Raw genomic sequence first — 25,320 nt, forward strand, 5'->3', positions numbered from 1 at the left:
CATGCTCAATGTCATACGACTGATGATCTCGTACCATATGTGAACATCAGTTTTTTCAACATTTTCTCTCTTTTGGCATCCCTTTTCCTCCGCTTGTAGATATTATACTGTCTCTGCAGAGCGATCTCATCCCATTTTCTCGTACAAGCCGGACATGTAGTCCATTTTGAACTTTCGCTCCATTTGATAGCGCATTTCATACAGAAAACTACAACACAGAAGGGAAGGGTTGAAATCCTCAAATCAGCGTTACTTTTGAATGAAATCGTCACAGCGTTAATGTTGATGGTTGACCATAAACATATCCTTGCTTTTTCAACACCACTCACCTGAACCACATCCCCTCTTCTCGCAGATCCACAAACACACACCCTCGTGGGCTAGTCCAGCTTTATAGCGCCTATTTGAAGAGACCAGATGAAATATGTCTTCTCGACAGATATAACATTCAGACGAGGTTTCTGGGTCCCATGATCCCGGCTCAGGTTTCGTTGTCAGCCTCTTGAAGAGTTTAAGAAGTCTCATATTTGGTTGTTGTTGCGCCGTTGAAGAAGGTATACCCGCTCTATCACTTATGAGTGTACATACAATATGTAGTAAGGAATTTTAGAGGACGTTAGGGCTTAGAGAAACTGCTGTGGTGACTCTGTATCGTATAAACGTATAGTACGTTCTATTCTTTACGACTATCGAATACATAGAATACGATGCAGCCTTACTGTGCCACCAACGACATGCTTGTCTTGCGTCATGATATGAACCTAATTTGAGGAGGTGTCTGGGTTTTTATATAATGATGCATCACGATTCAACATCTCACCTTTGGGCTCATCATCATATCTATCGCTGCCACATGATCGAAAACATGATGGGACACGGCTTTTTCTTTAGCTCTCATCCAGTCATCACCATAAATGGATGCAGTAACACAAACTCTTCGTCAACTTTGACAATCTCTTCCCCTTCATCTCTTTGCAAAGACCTCATACCCAAAAGCCTTTCTAAGATGTCATGATACTATGATGTTTATCAGGTCTTGGATTGGTGCCATTCAAAATTCATTTCTTCATAACTATCCTTCTGCGATTGCATCGTCACAGCATCCCAAGGCCTGGTACATGAGGGACAATGTATTTCTGAGCGTTCGGTCGTCCATCTTATAACGCATGAGAGACAGTATACTAAGCACAACAACAGTATCAATGACACCGTTTTTCCCAGCCCCTTTTTAGCCGATCGTCTAGTAGTCTAGTAGTCTGGTGTTGTACTGTTTCTTCTTTGACCAATTCGATTGGATGGTTTTGAATGAAATACAGATACTGTATACGGAGAACTCACCTGCTCCACAACTTGCTAACTCACATACCCACAAGCTCAAACTACCCTCCATTCCACCTTTATTATCTTTCTCCGCTTCTCGTAAGATATCGAATATATCTTCTTTACAAATCACACATTCCGACAGGTCCTCTTTACCATCTTTGAAAGTCGTTTCGATGTCTCTCAAGTCATCATCATTTAGTTGTAATCTTGCCAACAGGTCTTCAGGATTGATTGGCATCTTGGACCATCGACTGAGAATGTCGAATAAGGATTGGCTCTGAGGGTAGTTTAAGTTTGGGAGATTTGGGAGATTTCGACCGAACTCGACTTATCTTGTTCGTCTGGAAAGATCCGTCGAGTGATCAACTTGGGCGTTTTGAGGTGATTGGTTTATTGTATTACTGGTTTATTTATTACTGGTTGATTGGTTGATTGGTTGATTGGTATAACGATCTTTTGATATTGTGTATCGCTTGGTTGACCATTTTACGTTGGTATGAGAGAAAGAGAGAGGGATGAGAGAAAAAAAACCTCTTATCCTTATATAGATGACATACGATACGGCAGCACCTGTACATCGCATGAAGAGTTACACAGAATCGTCTAATCAGGGTCGGTTCTGCTGTGTTTTCTCTCCCATCTTCTCACAGACTGAGACAGCGTTAGTTAATTCCCATAAAATAGAACCGATGGCAGACGTACGTCCGAAAGCAACGGGGAAGCGATATCCACGTTGTAATCCCAATCCCAATGAAAAGAAGTAAGTGTTAGTACGCCAGTGACACCACGAAGAATGTTCTTCGCATGATATGTAAGGTTCTTCACATGACATGTCATCAACATCTCCACTTCGTCATTCGTGATCGCACATGCCGTAGTATGTCAGTAAACGGAAAATTGGCAGTCTTACCACGACAGGCGTGTGAGTGCCACGTCTACTCCAACAAAGATCGACGTGCATATACACCGTGAGTGCAGCCCAATGAACCTCTAACCTACAACATCTAATCCCTAGTCCGTTTCTTACCGTATTTCCCTTCAGCAGCAGCTTCCTCCCTCTTTCTCTTCAATCCCTCCATCTTGAACCTCTCTTTCTTCTCTTCTTTCAATTTCGCTTGCAACTTCTCATCGACCACTCCTACTTTCTTTCGATGCTCCTTTCTCCTTTCTTCTTGTTTCTCTTTACGCCTTGCTACCTTATCCTTCTTCAACGTTTGGATTTGCTGTAATAGCGTCACTGCCTTCTTCTCTTCATCGGTCATTACTACAGCTCTCGATTGGAGGTAAGTAGGTTTCTTCTGAGGTGCAACGGCTTTGGTCTTTGAGGCGTAGGGTAGGGACGCTTCGAGTTTTCGAGGGACTTTGAGGGTATTGAATCGTCTGGTAGTACGTTCAATCGGCTACACGAATCATTCACAATCTTAAGTCAGCTGTATTCACAGATGACTCGCACAGCCACAGCTGATGCTAGATATAGACTGACCTTATAAGCTGAGTTGATATCCAAGGGAGTCTTTATACCTTCATCCCGTCTTATCTGACCTGTCAACCTCATACCTCTCCAAACACCTTTATCTGCTAACAATAAAGAACAAACAGGGTTGTACAGTTTCTTGGGTTCGATGGAGTACCATGCCCTGAGGAAGACAATGTCTGTAATGGGATCGTAGGTTCAGCTTCGTTGCTCTACTTCGATCACCGAAAGGAAAAAGAATCACAATCGAATGAGATATAAGAGATGACGAAATATATACTCACCCCTCATTAAGATCTTATCCTCGAAAGTAGCTCTAAAAGCACCATCAGGTTTACTCTGAGCCTTTTTGACCTGACCTCTAATTCCAGAAACAGTCTTGATGTTCGCTCCCTCAAACTTGGCAACTTCCAAAGCAGAGTTGAACATATCTTTGATGAACGCCGTATTCTTAAATATCTTATAAGGTGTACCGGTCAATTTCAATTTCTTCACTATCTTTGTCGATCGATCAATATCCAATACAACTCCTGTTGCCGATACTCTAAATCCGGGCGAATCGTCCGTGAGGGAATTGAAAGCGCAGAAACCTGTATTGGGCGCTGAGACAGGTCCATAGAACGTTGCGTAACAATGCATATGTTCTGGTGTATATTTCAATAGACGGTTTCGAATCGAATGATCGTCTAAATGATATATCGGTAAAGATTGGAATCGCCTCCATCCAAGGGAGAATATTATTGGATTATTGGTCTTGAGCGTACGAGTGAACCATCTATGTCGTTTAATTCGGACTGTCAAATAGCCAAATCGTTCTTCTGCAGCTAAAAGTCCACCGACGATTATAGGGAATCTCGGATCGAAATGCTCAATCATCTCACAAGGTACTTCGGTGATTTCCAATCTCACATACATTCCCGATCGATATCCCTCGATCTGAGCTCGTGCATCAATATCGATTCCTTGGAATTCGTCTTCGTTCAGTTGACGTTGTTTGGCCATTTCGTTCTTCTGTTGATCGTAGAAATCCATCTTATCTCCATCATCGTCCGAATCATTATCGTATTGTTCGTCAAATTTGGCTTTCAGAGCAGCCTGCTTCTTCGCTGCCGCTTGAGCTCGAGCAGTCTCGTGATCTAATCCCGAATCCGCTGCGGATGGTTTGACTCCGACGTATGGTACACCATCTCCATCTTCTTCGTCATCATCCCCATCTTCCAGATCCTCGAATCCTTCACCATCTTCTTCATACGGATTGCCCTCCGCGTCCACTTCTCCCACTGGTCCAGATATGAACATCTCTTTAAGTGAATTCAACATTTCTTCATCATCCCATTTAGCTTTCAGCGCTTCATCATCTACCGGTTCTTTGAGCTGATCGCCTTCATCTCCTTTGTTTTCTTCTCTGGAGATCTGGAAGAGATCATCTCCTTGAGCCATACGCGAAGATTCCGCATCGGCTGATGAGGGTCTAGTCTTTCCAGCAGCGATCTCTTCAGGAGATAATTCGGAGTTGTAGATCAACGACATGAGATCTCGCCTCTTGCCCATTCGTTCAGCGAAGGAAGTAGCTGCTCGATCGGATAAATTTCGTTTCCATTGAGGTACGTCTTCATCGTCTTCATCTTCGTCGTCGTCTTCGATATCATCGTTCTCTTCTCCATCGATATCTTCATCATCGATATTGACGATTTTGCCATCCTGCTCGAACCCAGTGGCGAACTCAAGATCATCATTATCTGAATCCGATTCAGCATATCTGACATCTCCTTCTTCCTCCGATTCATTATCGAATCCATTAACCATACCTTCTCCATCTTCATCCTCTAAATCTTCTCCGTCCTCATCGCTATCGTACTCTTCGTCATCGGCACTACCAAGCATCGGACCACCCGATCGAGGTGCAGCAGCTCTTCTGACTCTCTGCTGTTGGCTGACTTCGAGAGGCGCAGATGAATGACCGAACAATCGGATTTCCGAATTTTGTATACCATCGGCAAAAGTTCGATTGGCATCTTGTAGATCCATTACCATCTTTTCACCTTCACCATGGGGAGCTACAAACGATTGATTGTTCAACATCAGCACGACTACCTCTCTCTGACTGTTTAAAATCCAGTGGCGGTTGCGTATCACTCACCATCACCTCCTTTGGTGAAACTTCCCGGTACGTTAATATACACGGCATCTTTATCGTACATGACTCCTCCCACATCACTCATGGGCGCATGGATGAGTTTTGCCTTTTCACCCATTTTCCTCCTCCTCTCACTCTCCAGCGTGGGTAGGGGACATGGATCCGATAACCTCTCTACGTTCTTCACTTCCAAATCCCCCGCACCGGGTATATGTATCTTCGCATTCCGAGGAGGTAGATTGGGTCCTCTCAAATATCCATATAGCGTAATCGTTCGATCAATCTTCGGATTTTCACGTATAAGTTCTCGGGGTGTCATATCTTGAATTCTGTCTGCTAGAAGGTATGGATGTTGATTGCGGAATACCAATGGTCTGAATTTCATTACACTGATGAATCTTGATAAGAGGTTGATTTCAGCATCGGGATACCGACCATTCATCACTCCCGATAATGAAAATAGCTTAGCTCCTTGATAAATTTCCGTCCAGAATCGATGTTTGAGACGTTTCTTGGTATCTTTAAGGGTAGATGCTTTTTTGATTAAATCGAGATGTGTAAGGAGTCCAATGACTTTGGGGAAACCGTGTGATTGAAGGATATTTAGGAATTCAAACGTTTCCTAAATTTGATAGATATACCACATCAGTTTTTTTATTGCTAGTTATATTCTGTCAGCTGACTTACCATTTCAAATCCAAAAGAACCATCGATCATCAACAAAACAAGGTCCACCACTTTACCCAGATCTATCATGGAGTTCAAATCATTCCCACATTCTATAAAAGTGATTCTCCTCGTTTTACCAGATACCACCGTGATCGGACCCTGGGGTTGATTGAGGTTGTGTTTGGTATATCTCCTTACGAGTGATCGAAGCAAAGTCGATTTACCGACACCTGGTGGACCTACTATACCGACGACGATAGGTGGTGGTGGTAATTTACCTTCATCCATGCCTTGACCTTTTGCTGAGGTCACCTTCCTCTCTTCTGGATTCCGGTTGACGAGCGGGACATGTAATCGCCTTTGATCTTTCTCGGCTGTTCTCCTTGCTGCTCGATCAGCAGCTCGAAAAGACGTGTTGGTGAAGGCCTGTTGACGTATGGTAACGATTGTTCAGCTGGGTAGCACGACTATTGGATCAGCAGCTAAGAGTACAAACTCACCTTGGGATTGAATCCCTTCCCACCTGTCCTGTCTATCCCCTTGGCAGCGTCTTTCTTAGCATGCTTGTTACCTGCCGAAGGCTTATGATGGGTTCTGTGTGATTGTTCCATCTTGCTAGGTGGATCTCACGGGTATGAGCAAGTGGTGATATGTGTATGCAGTGTCGAATGCGAGATCAACAGGTATCTTTGGAGTTATTCTGCAGCTTGGATTGAGCGACAGAGGGGATTTCTGAAATTCATGCGGCAAGTCACGTGATTGCTGCAAAAACACGTGGTCCTAAAATGGTGCGAGCAAATAACTTGTCAATGAAGCTATGTGTCAAACAAAACCTTTGTTCGTTGCGCACGGTACGGCGGCAATTCCCCTCGATGGTCTTTCACCATATTTCTTCGAATCCATCCAATTCGACAAATCCAAACACGACTGAAGACCTCCTCCACTCGACTGGTCCACCCCCTTCCCCCTCCTGCTATCACCAATTTACCCATAGAGATCCATCTTAGATCTGTTCCTGTCTCCCTATCATGGCAGACCCGTCAACACCCAAGATAGCACCGATAAAATTGAAACTGTCTCTAGGCTCAAAACTCGCTACTCCCGCTCCTACCGCTGCTCCAACTACACCTACTCTCACTCTCACCACAGGTAAAAAGAGGAAAGAGTTTCCTCGTGATAACGATCAGAATGAAGGTGTTCCAATCTCCACTCCCTCTGGGGACGATGGAAGCAAGAAGAAAAAAGGTAAATCAAAGGTATTTATATCGACACCTGTATCGTTTACGCCTGTAAATGAAATATCGCTGAACGAGGAAGATGAGAATCAAGCTGGACCATCAAGGATCACTCTACCCAACCCGTCTTCGTTGTTAGGACATCAAACCATTCCAAACGAATCTCCTATTCCTCCAGCTCCATCAACACCCACGCCTTCAGCAACAAGAGGTAGACCTTCGAAATCAAATACCGGTACTGGTAGTACGACCAAGAAGAAAACTCAAACCCAATCGAAATCAACTCCACGAACATCCAAATCTAATTTGTCCAAAGGGAGAAGACCAATACCGAAACCATCAGCTATACCTTCAAGGTTATTATCTGAAAGTATCTCGACACCTACCAGATCTTCTTTACCGCTGGCGCAAGTTTCATCCGAGCAATCAAGTCCATTTGAAACTCCATCAAATACGAATAATTCCTCGGAAGCTACTTCGCCCGATCCTCTTTCCTTGTCTAATCCTCTGAGTCCATCAGCGTATAATGGTGAGATACCGAATGTTGGCACGCCCCATAATGGTTTGGGAGAAGATACTCAGATGCAGACCCCTCAGAGTAGTACGCGTGGACATAGAACTGGTGGGAAATGGATGAGAATCAAGAGACCCCTGAAAGAATTGTTAAATAGGACTCTGGCTGAGATGAGGAGGAAAGATGATGTGAGATACCTTTCCTACGAGATCGGTGAATAACAAGCTAATATACATTTCTTAATTATCAGTACGCGCTTTTCGAAGAACCAGGTTAGCTATTTCGAGTGCGCTACGTGCATTTTGTACATTTTAAGCTGATATGATCTCATCATATAGTCGACCTGGAAGCCTTCCCAGACTACCTCGATGTCATAGGTGGTGAAGATAAGATGATGGACATGGGTACGATGCAGCGGAAAGTCGATTCTGGGGAATACACCAGTGTCGAGCAACTCGAGGTGAGCTTTCGCTTTCCTAATTTCGCTAAAATATTTGAGTTGAGCTAAGCTGACACTTCGTCATCGATCCAGGCCGATTTGCATTTACTTGTAGATGCAGCTCAGAAGTTCAACCCACCCGGATCGATCCCATACAACTCTGCTGCTCGAATTCTGACGATAGGAATAAAACACGTCGAAAGGTCCAAACCACTAGTCTTAACTCCTTCACCCTCACCTACGAGAGAATCAGCCACTCCATTTGGAAGTAGGGGCAGGGGTTATTCCGTCCTATCAGGAAGAGAGGGTACAGCTGCTCTTGAAGATTCTCTCCGACGCGCCGAGGAAATCCCGCCACTATCGCATATACCTGAACAAATGCTTGATTTCCCCCCGAACTCCCTTCAGGCTCTGGCGGTAGGATGGAACTTGAATGGAGGAAAGAGGGTTCATGCGAAGAGAATAGTCAGGAGTAGAGAAAAGTTTAGTGGGAAATGGAGACATTGGGAAATTGACGGTACGAGAGATATAGCTGAGATGGACGATCCGATTTCATTACTCGAACGGTGGAAAGTGTCCAGAAAGGATAAATTGATAGATTGGAAGGAAACTAGAAATGCAGGTGTTGGGACCGGTACAGGGCAATGGTGGGAGAGTGATGCGAATTTATCTGGACCTTCGACTGTAGCTGGACAACCGCCCATTCCGTATGCTCCGTATAATCCCCGATGGGATAAGGTAGTAGAGAAAGAAGTGGGATTAGAAAAGTGGGGTAATGACAATGAGATCACAGAAGAAATGAAATATCGTAGAAGAAGGATGGGTATGGGGAACGAGATTGAGGACGAAGAGGTGTTGTCTGAACACCTCAGACCAAGCAAACCTAGAAGGGCAAACAGTAGAAATGATCAATTACCACCACCACCTGCTACCATGAATTTGACGAACATATATGAAGATACGAATAGTAAATTTGGAAGAAATTCGATTGATTGGATTGGAGATATCACCACGGGTGGTAGTACGCAGGGAGAAGCTTATCTTAACAGTGTGATGAGATTTGTTGAAGGAGCTATGAAAGGGGCGAGTACGCCTGGTTCTCCAATCGGATCAAAGGTGAATGAAAATGAAGAAGAGCACAAACCTGTTGTCGAGAATCAAACGGAACAAGAAGATTCAATACCACTAGATGAATATGTCCTCGAACAATGGCATGATGGTATCCTGTCTAAATCCAAGGCACGTTCAATATATCGTCAAACCATACAAGACTTATCCAAACCATTACATTCTCGTCCCGAATGGATCAGAAAGATGACCTCAGATGCTTATGCTCGAATCGCCCTGAGGGAAATGACCTTGCCAACCAATCCATTAGATATCAAGCCTCTCTTGAGGCTGGAGAATGATTTCCTACATCAAGGGGTGGGTGCGAGAGTAGGCGGGTCTCAGGGAATCAAAATGGGTTTGGAGTGGATAGGGGGAGAGATCCAACGGTTGGATAAGGAAATAACGGAAAAAGAGCGTCAGAAAATGGCAAATGAGTCTGATGAGAGAAAGAAGCAGGGCAATGATGGTGATGTTGAGATGGAAGAGATTGCAGATAAGCAAATCAAGCTGGAAGTTCAAAATCCGAATGGAATTGAACAACCAAAATCGACAGTCTCTTCACCTCTATCATCAGCACCTGCCTCACCTCAGCCACCTTTTAAACCTGCCAGTATCAATCCACCTAGTAACAATAACACGCCTACTGTTGTTCCGACGCCATCGGTAGATCCAGGAGATACCGCCTCTTTAAGAAAACTCCGATTGGAACTAGTCGCCTTGGCCAAATTCTATCCTCTACCCGCTTTGAAGAAGATGAGGGATTACGAAGCCGCCAAGTTACTTCCATTCAATGTGAGGAGCTTGATGATTGTTCCGGAGGATTTGAAGAAGGTTGGAAATACGAATACGACTGGGAGCGGGGGTGGGAAGGTGAAGAGTGGCAAATGAATGTTGGATGTCGATGTATGATTGGTTGTATCGTTCATAAAATGCAAACTGCATCATGTATACGATTCTACTGCTGTGTCGTTCGATACTTGACTATCTGTTCTGATCGCTGCGTGAGGGACGACTTGTTTAGAAGGATAGGAAATATGAAGTACAAGCAACAGCAACCGTGGAACCTGATGCTGAAGGTGGCACTTTTACACATTCCCAGTCGATCCAGGTTGTTCGTGTCGGTCAAAGCAGAGACGCACGGACCATCCCTGCCCATGTCGCAGAACCAGCACAGACCCCCTCGAGAAGGACATGGGGAGTGTCGATCGGTATCCTCCGCAGAAACACACACACGGCAGATGATCGCATTGAAGAAAACAGATAGATATATACGAGTATATGTACAACCGTGACCTGTAATCTTTCTTACTTTTCTTTTTCCATCATGTCCACGCGCTGACATCTCTCACTGTCCTCTTCCTCCCTCGAACAAAGGTCAAGAGGAGACTTCAATCATAAGGTCTAAGTGAAAATGGCAAAGTCAAACAGGAAGAAACGTCCACCACCTTGTACACCTTCTCCTAAACCCTCGACTGCAAAATCAAAATTGACCGGTGCCGGTACGGGACGAATCGATTATAGCCTTCTTTCACCTCCTGACCAAGCCATAGAAGTGAGCGATGAGGATCAAGAAGATTCTCCTGCTAGGAATACGAGATCGAAAGTCACTCTATCCCAATTTTCTTCAGGGTCCGACGTAGTGTTTTTATCTACCTCCAAGAAGACAGGTTCACCCGCACCCGCACCTAAGAAGACTCATCCTCAGAATCAGACTCATCCTACTTCTTATGCCAAGGCAGTCAACCCAATTGCTTCTTCTTCCTCTTCCTCGTCCAAGGGAAAATCTCGTCAACGAGTACCTCCCTCATCATTTATCACTAACTCCGTCGGCTCACGTCAGCTTGTCACTCCTAAAGCTAAAGCTAAAGCGACCTCTTCGTCCACTCTCGCTCCCCCGCACGTATCGCACAACCACCAACATCAAGAGATCGAAGCTGAATGTATCATTTGTTCCGAGGAGATCTCTGAGATCCTGGCGAAAGCGGAGAAAGAAGGCAAAGGTGGGATTGGAGGTGGATTGGGATTGTGGAGTTGCGAACTAGCAGGATGTGGTGCTTGTGAGTGAACGTTATCCTTGATTCACAAATTCATACACACAAATACAGCTGTAGATCAAGTTGATCTCGGTATGTTTTGCTCTTTGCATTTTTCATACCATGATCACTTTCGTTTTCCTTCGGCTTACTGAAAGAGAGAAGAGCTGACGTTATCGGTCTATATGTAGTATTCTGCATCGAATGTGCAATCGCATGTATCGATCGATCAATTTCCACAACGCCAGTTGCAAAACCGACTTGTCCGGCATGTACGAGGGAGTGGAATGTAGAGGAAATGAGAGATCAAGCTAAAGCTTATGATTCTTCGACATACCCTGATTTGGCGTCCGGGCAACAAACACCTTCAGTAACTGCAAATACCCAAACCGAAACGAATGATAATACCACTACGCATAATACTGCAGCTCCCCTTACTTCAGTCGATGGCTTCGTACAGGTCGGGAATGGGAGATTGCCAAAAGCAGCTATACCAGCGAGAGAGGCGATGAAAGGTATGAATAGAGGTGGTAGTTCTGCCGATAGGGCTGGAACTACCAATCGATACGTTCGTTAGGAACCGGAAAACGGACTGTGGAGCACCGTTTTGTTTCTGAGGTATCAGACATGTTAATAATTTGGAAGATGTTGCGGATATAGCTATAGTTGAAAACACCATATGAAGTAAAGAATGTGTTTTGGACAATTGATCGAGTCTAGTATGTACCTCAAATACAGTAAAATAGGAAGTATACTATAAATACATAACATGTTCAATATCATTCCATCTTATTGTAGATTATGTCACTGTAGAGTAAACATGTGAAATATATTTCCTCATCTATGATCAGTAAGTGAATGACGGTGTCCTCGCACTTTTCGTTCATTCAACTTTTCATCCTTCTACGTTCCTCTAATCTATTTCTGTTGAATCTTTACAACCTCTGAGAAACCTACGAAGTGATACCCTCAGCTACAGAACCTTCCATGTCTCGCAACACATCACACTATCCAATTCATCGAGCATCATGTCAGAGGAATCTGATACTCCCCGACCCACTCGCCAAGCGAAGAAGAATGCTATTCGTAAGATCGATAAAGCTTTACCTAAGGAGAAGATGTACAAGAAAAAGAGGAAGAAGGAGGATCAAGCTGCCAAAGAACTAAGACAAAACTATAGACGACTAGATCAAGAACGGAGATTAGCTCGACAACAAGTGGAACAAGGGAGACACCTTGACATCGACTGGGCGGATGATGGCCGCTCTGAAGAATTGAGAAGAAATCAGAAGAAAAAAGACGAGAAGGAAGAGATCGTACCGTTTGAATGTGTCATTTGTTCTGAAGAGATCATAGATGTACTTTCCAAAGCTATCAGTGAAGGGAAAGGTGGTGTAGATGGTGGGCTGGCTATTTGGTCCTGTGATCAAGAAGATTGTGGTGTATGTAAGTCCATTTACCCTTTGACAACCAAGAAAAGCAGATTGACGCTGATGCAATTTGTTGGGAATTGTCTTGTAACACTGCACTGTAGTATTTTGTATATCTTGCGTTGTTCGGTATATCACTGGCGTCCAGGGAAGAACGCATTGCCCAGCTTGTAGAAGAGAATGGAATTTGGGGATACTGAGAGATCAAGCTGGAGCTTACGATCCAGAGTTGTTAGGTGAAGGGTAGTCAGATCAGTCACGAGCAGCCACGATCCTCGTCAAACTCTACAAGTTGTAGAATCAAGATGTTGTGTGAAATAGTTCAAATCCAGTATCGTTCATGATCAGACATTGCCACTCTCATGTCGTATCGCCTGAAGTAGAAAGTCAGAAATAGATATTGATTTATTCTTCGACAAAATATCATTGAGAGAGTGTAGATGCACTAGTGGCGTCCAGCATCAACCCTCAATGCATGTGACGCTCTTGTGATTAACTGAAATTCAGGTTTGGGATGAAACTCAAATTCCTTTTGTGCCCATCTTGACTATCTCTAATCTTGCGAGCCTGAAATCCTTCGAGACGAAGACCGACCGTCCTAGCCTTTTGCAGCCTCTCCCTTCATGATGTAGAAGCTGAGTAGGGAGCATCACGGTGGCACATAATCGAGAGAGTGGAAAATCATCAACGAGTGCCATGCCAAAGGACGCTCTCAATCTACCTTATCGATGCCATCATATGAAAAGAGTGGGTACCTTATTTTTGAGAAGATGAAATGAATTCACACTGCCTTCACAGACCAAAAGGATCCTGTACATCGCTTTCGGCATAGGCTGGAAGATGAATGAAAGGATGATGCAATGATTGTCGAGAAATGTATGATCTGTCAATTGCCGATTAAGTGGTATCATCTACACTTCACTTCCATTTTTAATTTATCGTTCTCTGAGCGAATTCACAAAGTCTTGAAGCTGCTGACATTTCCAGTAAGCTTTGGCATCCTGAAGATATATTAAACCACCTATAAGGAGTTGATCCAACAAACCTTCTGTCATCATCAAACGATCAGTATACAATCAATCACATAGTCAGTTCTGTGAACTCACTTTTGATATTCAGTATCTTTGACTTTTAGTTCTGTTACAAACCATTATAGCCACTTTGCATCCTTGGTCTTACAATATCTCTTTCTCGGTCTCATACAATCAGATCTACCAATCAGCAGATCTCCACAACAACATGCGATCCACCTCTTTCCAGATCCTTTTCGCTCTCTTACTTCCCCTTATCCACTTACCACTCTCAACAGCTAGACCACTCGAAAATGGAGAATTGGTAGTCAGAAATACCGAAGCACCCACCAGCTCAGTCTCCGGCACCACCGAAAATGCTGCTGCTCCGACCAATGGCATCCTCTCCGCATCTACAGTGACCAACTTCCATGAGGAAACGTCTACTACCGAGATCGACTCTTCTCCTTCAGCCACAATCTCCGAGTCAGGATCGGTGTCCTTCGGGAATCACAATCCTGAGGATTGTACCGACTCACTTGGGTTCCCTGAGGAGGAGGAGGTTTTGGAGGACTTCCTACTGGATTTCCAGGAGGAGAGAATTGTGCGGATAAAAGTGGTACACCATGTGATTGTTCATTACCCAATGCCGCTCCTTTCGGCGGTCCCACCACTACCGGTACCACTTCGAACGCTGCTGTTCCTACGCAGTCGGATGTTGGTTGCGCGGATGCCAGTAGATCTCCATGCGATTGTTCACAGCCCGGTGCTACACCTATGATAAGCGATACCATTTTGCCCACTAGTCAGGCCGGAACTACTTCTATGGCAGCTGCTCCAACTTCCGATACCGTGCCTACTTCGGATATCGGAGCTTCGACACCATCATTGAATATCCCAACACCTACTTCATCTGTAGGTGGATGCGTCGACTCGAACGGTGCACCTTGCGATTGCTCTCAGTCAGGTGCTACACCCACTGAGCCAGCTGGTACTGGATTACCCACCGTCTCAGCAGGGGAGACGTCCAATGCAGCTACGCCTACAATCGATACTGCCAGTGCGACGGCGCCAACTTCGTCGTCCCAAAGTCAATGTGCCGATCAAAGTGGCACACCATGCGATTGCTCTCAGCCCGATGCTACCCCTATCGAATCATCTTCCGTCCCATCCGGTACTACCTCAATGGCAGCGACTCCCACCTTCGATACCTCCGTTCCGACTGGAGGATGTGCCGATGCAAGCGGTACCCCATGCGACTGTTCTCAACCAGGTGCCACACCTACCTCTTCAGGGGGTGTAGGTGCGCCTACAAGCCCTCTGTCAGGCTTTACTTCAAACGCTGCTACTCCCACTTCCAGTGAGGCTATACCCACCACTTCTGGCTCGGAGGGAGATTGTTCTGAATCTCAAGCTCATTCAGGAAGCACTAGCAGCGTGACCGACGCAGCACCAGTACCAAGTCAATCTTCAAGTGAAGGAAATACACCTGGCAACACCGGGGATAACGATCAATAGGTGTCGTTTAACAGATTTGCAGGTCTTACAGAAAGGTACACTGAAGGTGCACCTGAGTCTGGAAAGAGTTTCCCAAGATCCCGGGATGGATTTTGGTTAGTGTCGTTTCGCAACCTGGGGAATGGATAATGTACAATGGGCAATGGGCAATGGACAATGGACAATGGACAGTACGGTTCTGGTTAATGTGATTACTGTGTTTCCATACTGTACATAATTGGATGTATCATGATGTAATAATGTTTCTTTTCTCATTGCCTTTGTATAATGCTCGATGGACTGTCTTTTTTTGTTGATATGCATCAGTTTCGGTAATCTTCAATGAACCCAAGAACAGAGATCCACAATCCCCTCATACAGAAGTAAGCTGGGATTGTCGAGATATGATATAGTAACTCAGTGTACAAGTCCTGCACGAGCACAGACGAGGTGCTTTCTCGATCACAAGGAAGAAAAAAGAACTGTGAAAGTTTCAAGACAAGATGCTGCAATCTACAGTAGCTGAAATGATGTATTATGAATTGGAACCGAGATACCATAACCATCACATTGATACAGGAAATCTCAAAAAAAGCAGTCAGGTTCCCTATCTCAATTCCTCTGGCATTCATACAGTATTCAATCTTTGTTCCTATGGTGTGTATGCACATGCCGATCACCTTTATCGCCATGAATGACCCTGACTGTCTCACCATCTTCACTCTCTTCTACAATATCATGACCCTCCACCCAAATCCTACTTGGGCGACTCCCCTCTAAACCAGGTCTAGAGCTAGTGTCATCCGTTTCAGGCAATCGATCATCACTCGCCTTCGCCTCCTGGGTATCAGTGTCCCTCACGTTCTCACTTGAATTTCTTCTCGATAAAATTCCAATAGGTGTTTTCTGATCAATCGTTGTTGCTGCTGTCGTAGAGTCGGGGTCGAGATCCCCGAATCGGATTCTATCGCGATCAGCTGAGAATTCAGGAGGAGGTTGACTACCAAGTTTGTGATCTTGTAGAGGCAGAGGCATCGGTGTACCATCATGACCTGAAACGGATATAGATTGCGTTTGAGATCTTGAAGGCAATTCGACAGGTGGTGGTAATCTCGATACCATCCCTTCATTCGCTCCAGTCGCATTCCTAGATCCACTCATCGTCATTGTTCTAGCCAGTCTGAATCCTCCCTTCCCAATTGGAATCGTAACTCCATGTACGACCACACTGGTCAATACCAAAAAATACACGACGGGCAGCAAAACCTCTCGTAGGTGTCCTCTCGTGCCGTCTTCCGGAATAACGTCAAGAGCGACTTGGACGTAGAAGACCGCTCCTACACCTATAGGACCGAAGAATCCCGCGAAGACACTTTCCCGATGGGTCTTGAGAGCGGGTATCCAACGTGATAGAGCCCATACCCATGGTAATCTTCTGAGGAGCATGATCAATATGCCTAAGACAACCAGACGCCAGGGTGATAAGGAGTATTTGGAGAAGTCCGACCAAGGAATGATCGCACCGACGTACAGGAAGATTGCCTATTGAGCACAAGGGGACGTCAATCATTATTTACTCTTCCTTCATAGGAAGTGATGAGCGAGCTAGAAGCTTACGCTGTTTAATAGCTGATCAATGACATCTTGAAATCCAGCATCCTCAGTTTCCAATCTGAACCAATCATCCCATGTGAAGGAGTTTCCGACCACAAAACAGCATAAAATATCATCTGAACCAATCATTCCTACCCAACCTAGTGTGAAGAAGGTCAAAGCTACCCCGAAGGATAGGAAGGATTCGTGGTCGATCAATCTACGTATGCATACAAAGACGTTAGTTTTGGTTCAAATCAGTACAACTGAAAGAGGTGACACAATCTGAGTTGATGATACTTACTGCCTCTGTTTAGCGAATTTCAATAACTTCCTCGCTATGAGTCCTACTGCGGCCCCAATCAGACAAGATAGTATGATTTGGTAGAACAGGATATTGTAGAACCTTTGGGAAGGGTATTTTAGCCGTAAGCCATTTATTTGGTATACGTTGCACTGACCATTCACCGATCGCTCCTCCAATTGAATGTCGAGGATGAGTAGGCTCATGGATCAAAATTAGATACAGTCCCAAGAAAAGGAATGGGAATCCCAAGCCGTCATTGGCACCTGCTTCGGCTACGATGATATTTCTGACGTGAAGCGGGACGTTCTTCTCGGCATATCGACCTGAATTGGGCATAGTATTCTCAGTTTGAACTGCTTTTGGAGCAGCGATGGATTAGGAAAAGAATAGCTTACTCACCCTTGCATATAGCATTACTCAGCACGGGATCGGTGGGCGTCACACATGCTCCGATCACCAGCGATTCCAAGAATGTCAGACCAGGGATTAAACCCCATATCAAAAGACTAGAAACGAACCAAGCGGTAGTCATGATGGGTCCTAAGAGCGTGACTAGTGATAACCATTCTCTCTTCAAATATCTTTTGGGTAATGCGATTCCGGTGAACAACACTTGGATTGCGATGACCACCCGAGTGATCTGGTGTGTGAGGTAGTATTGATCGTCGGACCAAGAAAAGGGATCGAACCAACTCAGAGCGATTGGGCCGGTTATGATTCCTACAAGTAGAGCGATGAGAGCTTCGGCTGCATGATCGCGAAAGCGTCAGCAAAATACTTGTAGAGACAATGAGGAGTGACCGCTCACACATGAAAAGCTTCTCTTTGACGAAATAACTGAAAATTCCGAATATACTAACATACCCTCCGGCCACGGCAAGGGATTTGGACGTTTCGGTGACATCTAAAGATACCATATTGAAATGATGATGATACTGGATATTTCTTCTAACCCTCAGCTGTAGAGCCTGCTAAAAGAGCAGGCAAGGTCTGTCGAAGCGAAAGGAATCTGGTAGTCTCGATATGAGAGCACATAGGATGAAAACCTCTGGATTTGTTGCTTTGACGTCGTCCTTCCCACTACAGCGACGTTGTGAGTCCAATGTTATTGTTGTACTGTCAGTCTCAATTTGCCGATCAATAACCTTGATCTTTGTTGAACCATACGAATGATGCAGTCAGTGACGCAGTAATGCGGTAATGCAAAAGACGTTGAATGCAAAGCAGACGTCTTTTCACAGTGTATTGACATAACAAGGGAAATCGCTGTAAATGAGCCACCCATATAAGGGTCCATCCAGGCTGTGCGGGGATCCCATGCACGACACCGATATACGACATACGACGAGTCAATGACAACGATGATGACAGTGAATGAGGTGACGAGAACATGATCCTATAGCATATCATACCAGACATCTTTGCTGAGATATCACACCCTACATCCTGGCAGTCCAGGTCCCCACACCCCTGACTTCGCATCCGCATCTAGCTCGATTGATATCCTTCCCACCTCTTCTTGGCGACCGGTCTCCCTCCTTATCTGTTGAACACCTACCACCATGGCATCCGGTCCAGCATTGGAGGAAGCCAAGCTCCTCACCGACGTACTGGGAGTGGTCAAAGTGCAATCAGTCCAGCTGAAGAGATGTCTAGAACAAGACCAGATCATGGAAGCTCTCAAAGCTGCTTCGTCAATGTTGGCTGAATTGAGAACTTCAAGCTTATCGCCTAAACAGTACTACGAGCTGTACATGAGTGTATTTGATAGTCTGAGATACCTCAGTAACTATCTGTATGAGGCTCATCAGGAAGGGAAACATCATTTGGCGGATTTGTACGAGTTGGTACAGTGAGTATTGTTGTTCTACTTGTCTTATATATGTGAAGAGACAGCGAAGGAGGTGGTCCGCGAGCATTATGCAGTCCCCTTCGAAGATGGGAGAGCATCACCAGATATATATACCTATGGTACTTTCTTATTGCTGGATATATTTTCGACTTGATGGCTTGTGAATTGACCATGCTGACAATCTCTCACCTGCTCACAGATATGCCGGTAACATCGTCCCTCGACTCTACCTCATGATCACCGTAGGATCAGTGTACATGTCTATCCCAGATGCTCCCGTCAAGGAAATCATGAAGGACATGTTAGAGATGTCGAGGGGTGTTCAGCATCCTACTAGGGGTTTGTTCCTGAGACATTATCTGTCTGGACAAACTCGAGATTTCTTACCGGTCGGTAACAGCGAGGGGTAAGTCAAGTCTCTCATGTTCTCACTGCTCTTTCCCTAGCTAATCTTCTTGCCGCTTTATTCAGGCCCGGAGGTAATCTGCAGGACTCAATCGGATTCGTTCTGACCAACTTCATCGAGATGAACAAGTTATGGGTCCGACTTCAACATCAAGGCCATTCACGTGAACGTGAGAAGCGTGAATTGGAACGACGTGATCTTAGGATATTGGTCGGAACGAACTTAGTCAGATTATCACAGTTAGAAGGAGTCGATCTAGAAATGTACAGGACTATCATCCTACCTTCAGTCTTGGAACAAGTCGTCAACTGCAGAGACGTTATCGCTCAGGAATACTTGATGGAAGTTGTCATCCAAGTTTTCACGGACGATTTCCACTTACACACTCTCACGCCATTCTTGGGAGCTTGTGCTCAATTGCATCCTAGGGTGAATATCAAGAGTATCGTGATAGCTTTGATCGATAGGCTGGCTGCATACGCTGCGAGGGAAGCTGAGAATGAGGATCCGGAAGAAAAGAAAAAGGGAGAAGAAGAGGCTGCAAAGAGGTTAGCAGAAAAGATTAAATCGGGTAGAGGTAAAGGTAAAAATGTAGACAAATCGGATCAAACGCAAACCAAACCTGCTGTGCCGAAACCTGCAGAGGCGGATGAATGGGCCAATGCGACTCCCGCAACGGATCTGAGTAGCCCTAAAGCTGGAACTTCCTCGAAACCTACTAGTCCAGTCAAAGAGAACGGTGAATCGTCCACTTCACCTAAGAAGAATGGCGAAAAAGAGAAGGACGAAACGAAAATCGAAGAGCAACCTAAGGAAGAAGGAGTCAAGAAGTTCAGAGGTATACCTGAGGATGTTAAGCTGTTCGAAGTCTTCTGGCAACAGGTCGTAGAGTTGATCAAGGTGGGTACTTAAAAAGAATGCTTGCGCTCATGGTCACTTGTGGAATCTGTACCTATTCCGCGGACATCGCTGATCTGATACTTCGCGTAGGCTCGACCCGACCTACCTATAATGGACGTCACCGCTCTCTGCGTTTCACTCATCAACCTCTCATTGAGCTGTTATCCTGATAGATTAGAATACGTAGATCAGATCTTGTCTTTCGCCCACGCAAAAGTCATCGAGTACGCTCAAAAGTAAGTCGTTCATAAGTATTTATTTTTATTTTTACGTTGCCAAATACTGATTGTCGGTCATCTTATTCTCATTTTCAGCCCCGATCTTCACTCCCCTCCTACCACCGCCAACCTTCTCGCTCTGCTCCTCGCACCCATCACTTCGTACCTATCGATTCTCACGCTTCTTGCTATTCCATCTTACATCCCATTACTATCCGTTCAACCATACTCAACGAGATTGTCCATAGGTCAAGCGGTAGTCTCATCGGTACTGAAAAATAATACATTGATCGATACTTCCGAAGATGTTAGCGGAGTGCTGGGTCTATGTGCTGTACTGGTCAAGGATCAGAAAGATTCGACCATTGGTGGAGGAGCGCCGACGAGAAGAGGTGGTCAACAAGTGGATTTGAGAGAGTTGGCAGAAGAGCAAGGTTGGGTGGCTAGGATGGTCCATTTGTTCAAATCTGATGATTTGGCTACTCAGTTCGAGGTGAGCTCGGATGCTTGAAGATCGTCCAGCAATCATTGACCGTCGTGCTGATGATATATATGTAGTTGCTGCAAACTGCCAGAAAGCATTTCTCGGAAGGTGGTGAAAGGATTAGGTTCACCTTCCCACCTCTGATAGCGAGTGGTATTCAGCTAGCTAGGAGATTCAAGCAGAGAGAAGATGTTGTAAGTGATACTACCTAAATAACCTCTTTGGGGTCTATGGCTATTCCTGTGTTCGTAACTGACGTATATATGCTTAATGGAAATAGGAAACCGATTGGGAAACTCGACTATCCTCATTATTCAAATTTATCCATCAACTCATATCAATCTTATATCATAAAGTCGAAGCGCCCGAAACGTGTTTGAGGTTATTCCTTTTAGCGGCTCAAGTATCGGATGATTGTAAATTGGAAGAATTGACATACGAATTTTTCGTTCAAGCGTTTGTAATTTATGAAGAATCCATATCGGAATCCCGAGCTCAACTCCAAGCTATCACTGGGATCATATCGGCTTTACAAACTACTCGATCGTTCGGTAATGATAATTATGATACTTTAATTACGAAAGCTGCATTACACGGTAGTAAGCTTCTGAAGAAGAGTCATCAAGCTACAGCAGTACTGTACGCTAGTCATATGTGGTGGCAGGGGGATGTACCTGGACGGGAAAAGGATGATAAGGTGAGCGTGATCTTTTAACCGTGAATCACACGGTATTTTGCTAATTCTTTATCATAATCTACCACCTTTAGGTCCCATTCAGAGATGGTAAACGAGTACTCGAATGTCTTCAGAAATCACTTCGAATCGCTTCATCATGTATCGACGAACTCACTTCGGTTCAACTATATGTGGACGCCTTGGATAGATACATCTACTATTTCGAACAAGGTGTGGAAGCCGTTACTCCGAAATACGTCAATTCGCTGGTAGAGTTGATCACAAGTAATATCGACAGTGTAACGAATGGCAATGGGGATGTTCATCCTTCGTCGGCCGGTGCAGGAGGATTGGTAGAAGGTGTCGGTGAGGGAGAGATGATTGTTAAGGTGGGTCATATTCTTTAGCATCACCTTGCAAAACCATACTTGATTGGATGTTTCTGCCATGGACTGACATCTTTGTTCATAATTGCAATGCATAGCACTTCCGAAATACTCTCACGTACATACAAGGCAGACAACGTCAAGCTGCAGACGCATCTGATCGAGACTCTTCGGAAGCCATCAGTGAAGGTGGAGAAGAGAAGAAGAAAGTCGATTGGGAAAGTGTGGATGTCATTGGAGGTTGTCTAAAGATGGGTATAAGTAGGTAAATACTCAGGACTTCGGGTCTGAGAAAATTGACCGTTTATTTGTGGTGTAATGCAAGATGACTTAAAGAAGAAGGATTGCATTGATAAAGGTTTAGATTTGTTTGTATAGAATGGATTTTTCATTCGGTTTGATACAGATACAGTATGAATTATGAATGTGCTTGGATTGGGTTTGCCTCAAGTATGGCATGAATCCTTTGCATTCAGGGAGTACTGTATATATAGCGACACACTCAAAGTCTGATCAATCTTGTTTCTCTCATCAGTATCTTGGTTCGATGTACTGTACTCAGGGATAGATGTGAGAAAACAAAAGACATCGAAATACTACATGATATGTGGTCATCGTTTTTGTGCATTGTGATGATACCGATCCGAACCCCGTCAGAATGCACACTGATGATTCCACCATCTATATCCATTCTAACCTGTGTTATGAACAACGTTTTGTAACTCATATGACTCCTACCCAAATTTAAATCTTACCTTTAAACAACTCTCAAAAACACACGGATATCGATCATGGATTTTTCTTTTGTAATTCTTCTTCAGCGAGTTTACCTAGAATATCCAACCCACCATGATCTTCTTCTTCTTCCAAGCGTCTCGAGCAAGAAGAAGACGAAGAGTCATCATCGATATCCATCTGATCGTCAGACGATGTAGTGGCACCTTGACCTTGGCTTTGAAGCAAGAGTCTACCAGTCGATTCTAAAACATCGTATAACCATCCTGCGTTCCGCATGAATTCATCCTTACTTATGCCCAATCCCAAAATCGATTTATCCTCATTCTCATTCTCGTTCCCTAATTGATTCTGCTCGGCATCAAACTGTTGGGTTTCCATTTGTGATAAAATAGCTTTCAACCTTGACTGATTTGATCCATGTCCCTTTTTATCTAACGAATAAGGTAAGTAAGGTGATCGAACTTCTTCCATCTCCTGATAACTTTCTGAATGATTACCAGGCAAAGAGGTCGATCTAAAGGCAACTCCGATGGAAGGTATCGAGTTTCTCCTTTTATGCTTATCTTCAACTTTCACTTGAGACATCAACGCTCCTATTCGATTTTGCAAGCCTACTCCGATTCCAGCTTGTTGACCGTTGTTGTTGTTGGAAGGAGGTAGCCCATCGTCGTTCGAGTGGGTGGGTGACACAGGCGTAGAGTGTACTCCTTGGATCCTACCTGTTTGAGGTACGTTGTTATCAGAGTTAGGTGGGATGATAGAAAGGTTTAAAGTGGGGAATGGATTAGATGATTGTCTTTGATGATGGATCTATATTCACCCATCGAACTTCAGTCGACGTCCATCGATTGTATGGTTGGTAGCCATATGATAGTGGTACTTACAACAGGCTGATAGGACATGGTCCTTCCATGTCCACGTCCATGTACCATGACCCCTCCTGTTGGACATCCTCTTACTATACCCATACCCAATCTTGGTCTCGGTCTTATCACAGTCTCACTTCGATCCCTACCTCTGATAGGTAATTGACGACCTAGCGGATTCTCCGAAGTGGACCTATCCCTATGTTCATCTACCCAAAACCTCCTTTGTAAATTGACACCCACAATCGTAGGACTTGATTCTCTATGATAAATCCCACCATCTTCAGATCGATGGTCTTCCTCCTCTTCTTCCGGTGTCGGACTCCTTCTTTTCACAGGGAACAAGAGTGGTAAAGGTCTATCAGTCCCCCTAGATCTCTTCCAAAGTGCACAAGCATTACATAAAGTCCCTCTCCATTGGGGTGTATCAACCTCTGAACAATTCGTACATTGTCGTTCACCACCTGTGTTATATGGTGGGAAACGAGTTCCTGAATTGACTGTAGAGGATGAAGAGGATTTTCGAGAATGAGATTTACTTGGCTTGGTATTGGTTTTGTTCTTGGTGCTTTTCTGTAACTTTTTACCTTGGACAGGAACGGGGATGGAGTGAGAGTGGGAAGGGGTCAAAGCTACTAATGGAGGTGAAGTTGGTGAAACTAGTATAGGAGAATTGGATCTATCAGTTTGAGAAGAGATGGATTGATTGGGAATGTGATGGGTATTGTTGATGTTCTTAGTTGTCATTTTGGATGTGTCGTTGACAATGACAAATATATTGATGAGTGAACGATTGTTCAGTAATATCAATGCGTTCGATATTCGTTGCTATGATTTCCGAATATTTTTCTTAATATTCATATGACAGATGGTATATGAAACGAAGCCTTTCTATCAGTTCGATGGTATCGTATTCTATCGGAAGAGGAACAGTAAAGCAACATCAACAAACTTGTTTTATCCTCCTATCTTTTGTTTCCTATCGTAATAACGTATCAGATATTGTACTCCTTTATTCATCCAGTACTCACTCCCTCTTTTTGTGATGATTTGAGAAAGTGTCAACCGAAATAGACTCAGTAGGAATAAAGGCTTTCAGTACCGTATCATTAAAGGGTATGGTGGTGATTGCTTTTTTCCCACTACCCCTTTAATACGCCTATCAATTCTATCGCCCCTTATTACTTGTTGCGATTTTTACTTACTATGATACTGTAGTCTGCCTTGTGAAGTTTATGAAAAGAACTTCAGTAAGCGATCCCTTGATTATCCTACCCACACAAAGTAGTATACGTTGTATGACCTCTTTGCAAGACATACCATGCAATATCCCCATCCAGATAACTTCCTTTCACCCGCTCGCTCAGCGTACGAGATGGTCCTTTCATCCCTCTACTGTAGATAGCTATGTCATTCCATGTCATGTCATCAAGATTCCAGATTGAATTGCGAAATCTCACTCTCAGGTCTGGTCGAGTATTGCAGTATCGTATCGGAGTCATATATCCTTTGTATGATGTTCTTTTGTCGACTTAGTCACAACAAAGGAGTCAAGAATAGCTGCATCACAGTATGTTTTTTCCCACACAGATCTTCAGGGGTGCGAGTCCTTGTGAAGTCCGTCCATCAGGGCGTAGATAACCCTTTCGCAATCATCTCGCACCATTCACTTCGTGAAATTCATTGACAATACGTCACTTGATTCGCTCCAGTCGTCGATTGAGAAGTGAAGGACATAAAAATTAAGTATGACATGAGACCATCAGTATATCATACACCCAGTGAGTCATGAGTCCTCAATGGAGGATACCGGTGTTGAAACGTTGCATCAATGATATCAACGAGTACCCAAATCATTACTTTTTAATCGTTACTAGGATTTGTAGGAGGGATAAACGCAGCACACCGTCTTCTAAGAAGACATCGAAGAACTCCAGCTTCGGGCGAGGCGAAAAGAATTATTAATCAAAAACAGGGGGAGAGAGGATAAGAGGATAACGTAAGAGGGGTGGAAAGAAGAAAG

At 44.4% G+C, this 25,320-nt stretch overlaps 9 protein-coding genes across 9 annotated transcripts; 5 read left to right on the plus strand and 4 right to left on the minus strand.

Moving 5' to 3' along the window:
* Nucleotides 1-1,029: 1,029 nt before the first annotated feature.
* I203_106611 (uncharacterized protein) lies at nucleotides 1,030-1,561 on the minus strand (the record flags this gene model as incomplete). Its single annotated transcript, XM_065518002.1, has 2 exons — nucleotides 1,030-1,181; nucleotides 1,339-1,561. 2 exons carry the CDS (start codon nucleotides 1,559-1,561, stop codon nucleotides 1,030-1,032), a joined length of 375 nt encoding a protein of 124 aa, XP_065373306.1.
* Nucleotides 1,562-2,327: 766 nt separating this feature from the next.
* Nucleotides 2,328-6,214, minus strand: I203_106612 (uncharacterized protein; the record flags this gene model as incomplete). The annotated part of the gene is made up of 6 exons (XM_065518003.1): nucleotides 2,328-2,723; nucleotides 2,807-2,976; nucleotides 3,082-4,854; nucleotides 4,938-5,556; nucleotides 5,622-6,029; nucleotides 6,104-6,214. 6 exons carry the CDS (start codon nucleotides 6,212-6,214, stop codon nucleotides 2,328-2,330), a joined length of 3,477 nt encoding a protein of 1,158 aa, XP_065373307.1.
* A 417-nt stretch (nucleotides 6,215-6,631) lies between these two features.
* On the plus strand, nucleotides 6,632-9,789 carry I203_106613 (uncharacterized protein; the record flags this gene model as incomplete). Its single annotated transcript, XM_019150145.1, has 4 exons — nucleotides 6,632-7,540; nucleotides 7,603-7,624; nucleotides 7,691-7,812; nucleotides 7,885-9,789. 4 exons carry the CDS (start codon nucleotides 6,632-6,634, stop codon nucleotides 9,787-9,789), a joined length of 2,958 nt encoding a protein of 985 aa, XP_019000473.1.
* A 523-nt stretch (nucleotides 9,790-10,312) lies between these two features.
* I203_106614 (uncharacterized protein) lies at nucleotides 10,313-11,511 on the plus strand (the record flags this gene model as incomplete). Its single annotated transcript, XM_019150144.1, has 2 exons — nucleotides 10,313-10,958; nucleotides 11,126-11,511. 2 exons carry the CDS (start codon nucleotides 10,313-10,315, stop codon nucleotides 11,509-11,511), a joined length of 1,032 nt encoding a protein of 343 aa, XP_019000472.1.
* A 451-nt stretch (nucleotides 11,512-11,962) lies between these two features.
* I203_106615 (uncharacterized protein) lies at nucleotides 11,963-12,611 on the plus strand (the record flags this gene model as incomplete). Its single annotated transcript, XM_065518004.1, has 2 exons — nucleotides 11,963-12,380; nucleotides 12,469-12,611. 2 exons carry the CDS (start codon nucleotides 11,963-11,965, stop codon nucleotides 12,609-12,611), a joined length of 561 nt encoding a protein of 186 aa, XP_065373308.1.
* A 992-nt stretch (nucleotides 12,612-13,603) lies between these two features.
* Nucleotides 13,604-14,892, plus strand: I203_106616 (uncharacterized protein; the record flags this gene model as incomplete). Its single annotated transcript, XM_019150142.1, has 2 exons — nucleotides 13,604-13,917; nucleotides 13,992-14,892. 2 exons carry the CDS (start codon nucleotides 13,604-13,606, stop codon nucleotides 14,890-14,892), a joined length of 1,215 nt encoding a protein of 404 aa, XP_019000470.1.
* A 618-nt stretch (nucleotides 14,893-15,510) lies between these two features.
* Nucleotides 15,511-17,688, minus strand: I203_106617 (uncharacterized protein; the record flags this gene model as incomplete). The annotated part of the gene is made up of 6 exons (XM_019150141.1): nucleotides 15,511-16,413; nucleotides 16,489-16,684; nucleotides 16,769-16,870; nucleotides 16,926-17,094; nucleotides 17,171-17,518; nucleotides 17,580-17,688. 6 exons carry the CDS (start codon nucleotides 17,686-17,688, stop codon nucleotides 15,511-15,513), a joined length of 1,827 nt encoding a protein of 608 aa, XP_019000469.1.
* Nucleotides 17,689-18,333: 645 nt separating this feature from the next.
* I203_106618 (uncharacterized protein) lies at nucleotides 18,334-21,962 on the plus strand (the record flags this gene model as incomplete). Its single annotated transcript, XM_065518005.1, has 9 exons — nucleotides 18,334-18,623; nucleotides 18,823-19,029; nucleotides 19,095-19,929; nucleotides 20,020-20,165; nucleotides 20,244-20,640; nucleotides 20,706-20,825; nucleotides 20,912-21,328; nucleotides 21,400-21,696; nucleotides 21,792-21,962. The coding sequence occupies 9 exons, from the start codon at nucleotides 18,334-18,336 to the stop codon at nucleotides 21,960-21,962; spliced, it is 2,880 nt and encodes a 959-aa protein (XP_065373309.1).
* Nucleotides 21,963-22,482: 520 nt separating this feature from the next.
* On the minus strand, nucleotides 22,483-24,044 carry I203_106619 (uncharacterized protein; the record flags this gene model as incomplete). The annotated part of the gene is made up of 2 exons (XM_019150139.1): nucleotides 22,483-23,241; nucleotides 23,316-24,044. The coding sequence occupies 2 exons, from the start codon at nucleotides 24,042-24,044 to the stop codon at nucleotides 22,483-22,485; spliced, it is 1,488 nt and encodes a 495-aa protein (XP_019000467.1).
* Nucleotides 24,045-25,320: the final 1,276 nt, after the last annotated feature.

The sequence above is a fragment of the Kwoniella mangroviensis genome, assembly GCF_000507465.2.
Source record: "Kwoniella mangroviensis CBS 8507 chromosome 1 map unlocalized Ctg02, whole genome shotgun sequence".
Taxonomy (NCBI): domain Eukaryota; kingdom Fungi; phylum Basidiomycota; class Tremellomycetes; order Tremellales; family Cryptococcaceae; genus Kwoniella; species Kwoniella mangrovensis.